The sequence below is a fragment of the Taurulus bubalis genome, assembly GCF_910589615.1.
Source record: "Taurulus bubalis genome assembly, chromosome: 11".
NCBI classification, from domain to species: Eukaryota; Metazoa; Chordata; class Actinopteri; order Perciformes; family Cottidae; genus Taurulus; species Taurulus bubalis.
Genome location: NC_136599.1, coordinates 12,397,815 through 12,407,149, shown reverse-complemented (window position 1 = coordinate 12,407,149; position 9,335 = coordinate 12,397,815). Strand labels below are relative to the sequence as shown.

Genomic DNA, 9,335 nt, shown 5'->3' with positions numbered 1-9,335 from the left:
GCAATGAAGGTAAACAATACATTTAATAAATAAATGACCATTGCCATTGTAAAGGCAATATAAGTGATAATAAGCGATTAATATGAAATAAATCACAAGTTTCATGATGGTACACCATTATATTGATTGTTTGGACACCGATACAATACATGCTGATGTCACAAAGTCTGCCACAATACAATTTTGATCCAATCAATTTAGGGTCCCGATCGATATGAGACAATACCGTATGCCCATTTAACACAATCAGCACTAACGTGTGATCTGACAATTGTATTACTGGGCTCTGCAGGAAAGAGGTGTGCTTGGACTGAAACGGTAAAACAAACTTGCCATGGGAATTTCAAACTAAAGCTGTATCCTAAAGGTGATGATATGTATTATAACGTGGTATGTTTTCACTTTGCATCAATCATATTGAATTGTTGATCATTGGATAAATACACTGACCAAGATCAATGGATTGTTACACTCATATGAAATACAAGGTTAGACAGAAAAGGATTGAATGTCAGAACCACGTCTGCCACCAAAGTGAGTCATGGAGGCTGTAGAGCAGTCAAGTGACGACCGTTGGGCCCTGGCACTTAATTAAATTAGTAACAATGCAAATATAGCTACTACAGGTAGATCGATTCATAGATAGAAAGTAGCAGCATTTCATCCTGCAGATGCCAAAACAGCAACTACAACCACAATACATGAACTTCAAAGCTTATTGAGATTAGCCAAGCAGGTAAACAACAAACTGAACTCACACAAAATGACCAACATTAGCTCCAGCAGTACCCACCTTTGTAAAGATAAGCGCCTTCCGCACATCTGGGGAGATTATTTATGGTGGTCTCAAACAGCAGCACTAGAAACTCAGACTTCCAGTCTTATTAGCGACAGCCGACTGAACTGGAAGGCCAACATCAACACTGTTTACAAGAAGGGGATGAGTCGACTCTTTTTCCTGAGGAAGCTTCAATCCTTCAATGTGTGCAGCAAGATGCTGGAGATGTTCTACCAGTCGGTTGTGGCCAGTGCTCTGTACTTCGCCATTGTCTGCTGCGGGAGCAGCATTGGAGCCGGTGACACCAACAGACTTAACAAACTGGTTAAAAAGGCCGACTCCATCATCGGCTGTAAAATGGAGTATCTGGAACAGGTGGTGGAGAGGAGGACACTGAAGAAACTTTTGTTCATATTGGACAACCCAGACCACCCTCCCCACCACCTACTGCAGGGTCAGCAGAGCACTTTCTCCAAGAGATTCATCACGCTCCGCTGTCACAAGGACAGATACAGGAGAACATTCCTGCCCACGACAATAAGACTTTACAATAAGTCACCACTTGCTAGATCCTCTGTGGATTAATTATCACTGTACACGTGTATGCGTATTACACTTCACACACTTCACATACATACTTTGCATTTTGCACTCTCTATTGTTTACATTTAATTAGAGAAATTAATGAATACACTCTGCAGCTGTACATATATTTCATTCCAGTTATCTGCATTCTATTTTATTTGTGTAAATTTATATATATTTTACCTTATTTTAATTTTATTTTGTATATATCTTTCATCCCGATTGCTTTTTAATTTTTTTTTAAATATATTTATCTTGTGTTTACTTGTATCTGTAAATTGTAAGGCGCTACTACGACAACAAATTTCCTCTTGGGGATTAATAAAGTATATATCTATCTATCTATCTAGTAGCAGAAACTAAAACCTAAAATGTAATATTCTTCCATAAAATAAACCCGCCGTGAAGCAACACCCTGTTGTTGTCGGTATGTTAGTTTGTTTATGATTCTGAAGGAGTGGTTGTTGTCATAAAACTATAAAATGAGCCAACCGCAATTTGCATGGGCTGTAGGTGTGCAACAGGTAAGAAGATGGTTTAAATAATCCGCCTGGATAAGCGGCCTCTGAGAGGCTTGTCGTCTCCGTTGGTTGATTGGTTAGGTTTAGGCAGGAGGAAAGAGATTGCCGTAGTTCTTCTCCACTACATCTCAGAGGGTAATGTGGTACTTTTCACTCAACTACATTTATCTAACAGCTTGAGTTACTTTACATATGACTGTACAAGAAAACATGAAGTCAAAACAATCCAACTGCTTATAGATAAATTCAAATTAGCTCCAACTCCAACTGTACCATTAAAATGCTGCTTGTGTTAAAGTATTCGTAAAAAATATTACAATTACATGCATAATAATATAACTCTCTGAAAGGGACTATTCTGCCTAACAAGTACTTTTACTTTAATTATTTGAGTACATTCTGCTTTAACTTAAGGGAAGTTTTGAATGTAAAACTTTAACTTGTACATTTCAACCGCTTCATCTAGATATTTTGAAAGTACATTTAGTGTCAAGGCTAGCTCTTAAAGTGTGATGAATGTTTGCAAAGCAATATCCCAAAATGTTTGCCATTTTAAATTTGATTGAAACTTCAGAAGCATAAAACAATCTGGCAGGGTGACTTTAGCCTAGTTTGTGCAGTAATGTTTGTTCATTTAATCCTTAGAGACGGCTAGACTCACATATAGTGGGTGTTTAGAAACTAAACAAACGGTTGCACAACTCCAGGCTCTGAGTTCACCAGCAGCAGCAGCAGCAGCGGTTGGAGGACGTGAAGTGCTGCTCTCTAGATGTTTACTCTGTTCTTGGAATAGCCCTGTACAAAACAAGTGAACCACTGCTGGCAAACACTGAATCCTTCACCTCCTGGTCCTTATAGGGCTATTTCAGCCAACTGCCATGGACACGTCACTTGTTTTAGTAAAGTATGGACAAAGTTAAAATCATGATCTTAAAAGGTACTGTGTTCAAACTATACTTCTATTAAAAAAAATTATACATTCCTTTTTAAGTTGTATGTTGAAGGGACATTTCTGCTCTAAATGTTGTGTGAGAAGAACAGAGACGTGAACCCGACAGAACATTAGGCTGCAAGAGTCTACTTTATTGCATTTGCAATCACAGGGTGACAAAAGTGAAAAATGTTTAACAAAGGCATGTTGAGTGTTTATGCAACACGGTATTATAAACACAGTACAAATGTTAAAAAAATAAACACAAAAGGAGTTCGTCAGTTGCATCTTAATTAGGTTTTTTTTTTTTTTTATATATATTTGAAATTCTTTTTTTTCTCAAAAACAAAGCTACAAGGTTACAGAAACAAAAACAAGTAAAGCAGCCCTAGAACTACAACAAATAATATATTTTTTAAACGAATAAGGTTGTAAAATGGGACTTCCTCCCGCCACCTAGCGTTGGTCGTTGGTTCAATCCCCCCTCAGGCGTGACATGGAGCAGAGTGAGACTGCTGGATCAGGAGGCGGTGGGGCTTCCTGCCTCGCTGCTCTCACTCACCTGGCGCTGCATCACCAACTCCCTGGCAACACAGGTGATCTGACCATTTGTCACTGTACCTTGGACCCCCACCCTGAGAGAGACAAAGAGGGGGAGATGGTGAAAAGCCATTCATGATGCTGTACAATAGAGAGGGTGTGACTGTAAAACCAGTAAAGAGTGATTAGTTTACACAGGGACGAGTCAAAGCCTACAGCCAATCATACAAACAAACCAGATTGAATAATGTACTTTATTGAGTTAGTGTTTTCAGAACCTCTGACATTAATGGCCTTTTTATTAAGTGAAACAAAACATACATAATATAATGTTAAACAAATTGTCATATTGCTGATTCCTAATGTTAAAGTTACTTACTTCTGCTGTGCCTCCTCAGTCAATGGAGTCATCCCTGGCTGCTTCCCAAAGAAGAAACTGGACCACCAATGTCCAGAGTCCTGCTTGGGGAGTCCTATGGAGGCAGATAATTAAGACACAGGTTTATAAACGTAACACAGCACCTACTGTCCATATCTTAATTTGACATTTGAACACCCCAAGTCAGAGTGAATGACAGGTTTAACATTCCTCTCTGAAGCGAAACAGCAGACTGAACATGACAGTGACCCAACGCGAGTGTGTGGAGTATGTGTTTGAGTTGAGTGTGTTTCATCAGCTACGCTCCAAGGGAGACATGGCTCACATTTCCACTATCAGGACTGGTGTCTACATATGTCTGGAGTAGTCACTGGACCTCTCCCAAAATAGTTCACAGTAGTCCACAATGTGAAGTAGTTTCCTAAATTTGCTTAAACTTTTTTTTTTTTTTTTAAATGAGGTCAGGAAACAAATGAATCATTGCTTACTTGGTTAAGTACCACAAAGTAATACTATAGTGTAGGGCTGCGTTTAATTAAATCACATTTTAATTTGTAAAACTAACACACAAATAGGAATGCAAGGCTTTTGCATTCCACTGTCTGTGTACACACACTTCCCCTTTCACCTACATTCATTTCCAGATTTCCAGCTCTGTGTGAAAATATCAGCGCCCTGATGCCATTAAAAAGCTGACCCAGCGGTTGAAACACGCATGCAGACGACAACCCTGAGCCAGCACTTATCAGTTGGCGCAGATGTCAGAGTCAAGCTGCACTGAGTCGCTGATCCAGGATTACTAGTGATGTCAGCAGATTTTAACTGGACCTCTGGAACATATTGTTTACATGGGGCTGAATGATTTCTCTGTTAATACTGATGTCTGAATTCTAACCAGAGAACTGAATGGGAGTAAATAAAGCCCGTAATCTTGAGAGAAAATGCCTGAATGACTGAAAAAAACAAACACACAAGATCACACTGGAGATGGTTGTTTTCCAGTATGACTCAACCATAGTAGCTCTGAGGAAACAGCTGTTCTAACCACAGCGATCCTTGAGGTTACTGACACTCTGCCTGCGATATTACCAGAGGTATGATGTGGGTTGAGCAAGGTTACCATCTTTTGCCGAAACTGCAAACAAGATTTTAAACAGTTGCTCTAACAGACAGAAACATCTGGATCTGTGATAGAGACACACTTCCTGTCGGTGTTGCGTCTCCTGACAGAACACTGTTAAAATAAAAACCATTTAAATTACTCATTCCATTTGTATTTTCTTCCCCAGAGTACACGTGAGCTGTCTTGTGGTATTTCCTGACTCAATTACTGTAAACTGAGTTTTACCCTTTCTATGGAGGCTTTTCCTCAGACACAGGTTTAACTGTAAAGGGAAACCTTGAATATTTGAAGTTATCTTTGGCATAAAGACTTGATTAAGACTCAATTGATCTATTTTTTGTTGTCTGTTTTATGGATAAAAACACACACCTGGATGGTGAGGGATGACCTCTCCAATGCACTCCGAACTGCCACAAGAGCTGCTACTGGATGTAGAACCGATGCGCCCTGCAGGAGGAGAGAATCAAAAGAAAAAGGGTTGAGCAAGTGGTTGGTTAATTCATACTCAACAAAACTGAAAGGTAACAAGTTAAGAGGTCCAGGTAATTTTTTTATTAATCACACTCAAGGGTTTATGTTTGACGCTCCCTCCCCCAAGAAGGCCTTGATGTATTATCCATCTGTTCCCTTAAAAAGAGAAATACAATTTCTTCACAGGAAATGACTGGTCAGCATTAAAACTGAGTGTTCATACAAACAATGAATAGGTTACTTATGGTACTAGTATTGTTCTCTTAGTCGCTACGCCCCGAACAAGATAACTCTTATCTAAATTTCAAGCCATTTAATGATGCCTCATGCCATGGTAGTATAGTGTCAATTCAACGGCAGAGTGAGTCACCCAAAAGGAGAGAAGTCAGTTTGGCCCTGAGCAATGGTGCGACATGGGAATAAAAAGGAGAGAGACTCACTTCGGTAATAGTCAGTGGTCGCCACCAGAGAACCCCCTGCTGGAATGGATGCCATTCTGCTGTAGTTGGTCCCTGTATGCTGTGCTTGATGGAAACCTGGAGGGGCAAAAAAAAAAAAAAAAAAAACTGTATGATCAAAACTGTCTGGGATATGTTTTCAATACTCCACTCTAGTCAAATGACAACAAAGGGAACCAAGACAGAGATTACGAGGATTTCATTACAGGGGGAAATTATTATTTAAAAAGCTATTTGTCATATTACTATAAATATGTGTGCCAATAACTTACTCAATTGATCAAGTAATCGTTAGGCTTAGAAAATCAGAAAATTGTGAAAAATGCACTAATTCAAATGTTTGGTCCAAACAGTCCAGTTTGGAAAAAAAAAAATATATAAAATGTTCTATCAATTTACTAACTGATTTAATACCTAATAGTTTCAGATCTAATAAACATAAAGCAGTATCAATCAACTTGTTGATCGTCTAATCCTCTTTCTAGGCACATATGCATAAGCAAGTATGTATGAGTAACTGTATGTATCGTTTTGTCATTGTATCTGTACATGTTACATGCGTTTGGCAGTTTTGATTGATACATGTCTTGTTTTGTTTGTTGGGTATTAGTCGATTGCTTTATCAAGTAGTAAACTAATCCTAAGATACATACACAAGAAAATGTGACAAAAGAATGAGAAAAACATCATGGACTCCAGCTGTTGTGCATTGCAGAAAAACAAATACAGATGATTCAAACCCATACATATATACACACACATAAAGTGTATAATAAAACTGCTCAGGTCTCACGGACAAAAATACATACATTATAGAACCAGAAAAGAGTTGTTTTTTGCTGGCACAGCACGTTCACACCCTAATGCAATCAATGACGTCACCCCTTGTTTTGCAGGGGTCTTGTTTACATGAGCTGGTCACTGCACCAAGCCGACATTTTGACGTTATTCTGTTCCATGGAAGATAATGTAATTCATAGTTAAATAACAGCACAATTTAAGAAGGCAGAGGCTAAACGACGGCTCTCTTAAAAGGGGATACAATAACACATCGTAAAGCTGGACCCTTTTCTCGTGTAACGGGGACATTTTGTCTCCAAACAAAAGCCCCAAAAAACAAAATCCCCAACTGTCTGTTCACTTCCACAATGTCAGCGGACACAGTTGTGTCGACGCCGCCTGTTGCACGTTATTCTGTAAATGAACAAACTAATACAGCGACAACAGGACGTTTATTCTTCTGCGTTTAAGAAAGAAACATAACAAAGACTCCAACAGCTGCTTTAACACAAGCTAGCTAGCTAGCGCAGCACCCTTAGCTCGACCCGACCTGCCAGAAAAACTAACGTTCAACCCCAAAAAACATCTTCGTCCTCCGCCGCTCCGCGGAGGTTTGTTGCCTGAACCAACGGAAACTTCTGGCAGAAATGTCTTTTCGGGTCGCGAGCCCTGGACGCCTCTCACGTGTGCTCATGTGCTCTCACCACCACCAGTATACGGTGATCCCACCATTTTATAGCCCCGACGGGGGAAGCCCTCACCTTTTTAGGGACACAAACGTGCTTGATGTTCCGTAGCACCCAATTCAACTCAGTCGGCGAGGCTGGGGCAGTAAACGCTAGGAGACGGGGCCCATTTGAAAATAAGTTTTGGGTAAGTGAGACCCTCCAAGGTCCGCAACAAGACAGCGATGCTTCTTGTTGGCTTCGAGGGTCGGCGTGCGTATTTATAAAGGGCGGGTTGGTAACGTAGTCAGGGGGCGGAGCGTAAAACGCATATTACTACACAAAAAAAGTAGTGCCAAAGGTCAGCCCGGGACGAGAAGAGAAGAGAAACGTCAGAGCGCACGCGTACAGGTTCATGTGGGGAAACTAAGACAAGGCAGTGTAAGAAATTGCAGGAAGCTGCGATTTTAAATATGAAATGCCTTTCCCGTCATCATGTAGGTTCCGTTGTAGGTGCCGTTTTATTTAATTTCAAATGTAATAATTGTTTTAAAAGATATTTTTCCAATCATAGTCAGTGAATATGATCCTCAATACCAACAGTTCACCCCACCAAAACAATAATAATTTAAAAACAAGATGACTCACACATTGAAGTTTGGGTTGATATTTTGTCTTTATATTGTATTTCATGTTTTTTGTATTTTTTTTAATGCAATATTTCGTAGCATCCGTTTTAGTTGCCATATTTTCCTGAAATGCATCAAATTTCAGGGCCTTTCATACACTCACTGACCGTATTACAGTTAACTAACCACAGAGACATGAACACTGAGCACCGCACAAGGAGCTCCCCCTTGTGGCGAAATACATAAATTGCACCGCACTGAAAATGCAACGTGTAGGCCGAGAGGGATACACTCATCATGCATGAGTAGTTTTTCTTTGTTGTTTGCAGATACATGTTATACGTCATCTTTTGCCATTCAAGTATCAAATTATTTATTGTTATTATTATTTACATATGCACAACAAGTAGCCTCAGGCTCCCTCCAACAATGCTCATACAAATCAAAAAGAACAGCATGCAAGTAAAAGTGCGAATAAAATAGTGCAGAAGAAAGGGATACGATGTGGCATAATTTATTTAAAATCTCAAAGAAAACATTTGACAAAACAAATAAGGGAAGTGTTATTGAAGAGGTGAGAATGACTTAATTTGCTGTATTGCTAATATAATCTAAGGAAGCAGCTATTATGAGTTCATGTGTGGTGTGAAGGTAATTCTATATTAATAGATACTTCTATAATTGATAATAACAACTACACAACAATTAGCGGACAAAAAAAGACGATCGTTGTCGGCAGGATTCGAACCTGCGCGGGGAGACCCCAATGGATTTCTAGTCCATCGCCTTAACCACTCGGCCACGACAACTGTTGCAAAATACACAGATCTTTACGTAATCGTAAAACAGTATAGAATACTGTTAAAAGTACATCATGCATTAGAAATTTTACTCAATTTGAAATAGTATCATCAGCATATACTTAAAGAGACTAAGATAATTATATATATTGTGTTATAGATTATAATCATTGATACATTACTTGGCGTTAATCACTTTAATGTGTCAGCTGGTAAAGGTGGAGCTCATTTCATTGACCTACTAAGAAGTAATTAACTAAAACTACACGATGATGGTGTCTTTTAGTCGCCTATAGACATTTATATTATGTTGTGAGCGTTTGCTCCCCATAATAGAGGATAGACTTTATGTGTCCCTGGTGGTCTAGTGGTTAGGATTCGGCGCTCTCACCGCCGCGGCCCGGGTTCGATTCCCGGTCAGGGAACTACGGTTTTTCCAAATCAACTAAATTGACAAACATCATGCTGTGTTACCTAAAGATTTAAGTTATTTCACAACAATATAATTTACTTTTTAAGTGTAGTGGTTTGAAGTATTTGACTTGGACACTGTGCATTACCCCATTTAGTAATCCCTTGTATACAATATATCGGGTTATAGTACACACTAAATACATTATTTAGATGAACAATCTTTCTAGTATTATCAAACCTTAAAAAAGGTACCACAGATGC

At 39.2% G+C, this 9,335-nt stretch overlaps 1 protein-coding gene across 1 annotated transcript; it reads right to left on the bottom strand.

Moving 5' to 3' along the window:
• Positions 1-2,941: 2,941 nt before the first annotated feature.
• ppdpfb (pancreatic progenitor cell differentiation and proliferation factor b) lies at positions 2,942-7,496 on the bottom strand. Its single transcript, XM_079226853.1, has 5 exons — positions 7,328-7,496; positions 5,769-5,864; positions 5,227-5,304; positions 3,735-3,828; positions 2,942-3,450 (listed from the first exon to the last, which is right to left on the bottom strand). The coding sequence occupies exons 2-5, from the start codon at positions 5,821-5,823 to the stop codon at positions 3,336-3,338; spliced, it is 342 nt and encodes a 113-aa protein (XP_079082979.1). The 5' UTR covers positions 5,824-5,864; positions 7,328-7,496; the 3' UTR covers positions 2,942-3,335.
• Positions 7,497-9,335: the final 1,839 nt, after the last annotated feature.

What these genes read in the sequence shown, in the direction of transcription:
- ppdpfb (XM_079226853.1), bottom strand. Translation starts at nt 5,823, where the DNA reads ATGGCATCCATTCCAGCAGGGGGTTCTCTGGTGGCGACCACTGACTAT. An exon ending in GGTCATCCCTCACCATCCAG is followed by an intron (nt 3,829 to 5,226) that starts GTGTGTGTTTTT and finishes CTGCCTCCATAG; the next exon opens with GACTCCCCAAGCAGGACTCT. An exon ending in ACTGAGGAGGCACAGCAGAA is followed by an intron (nt 3,451 to 3,734) that starts GTAAGTAACTTT and finishes TGTCTCTCTCAG; the next exon opens with GGTGGGGGTCCAAGGTACAG.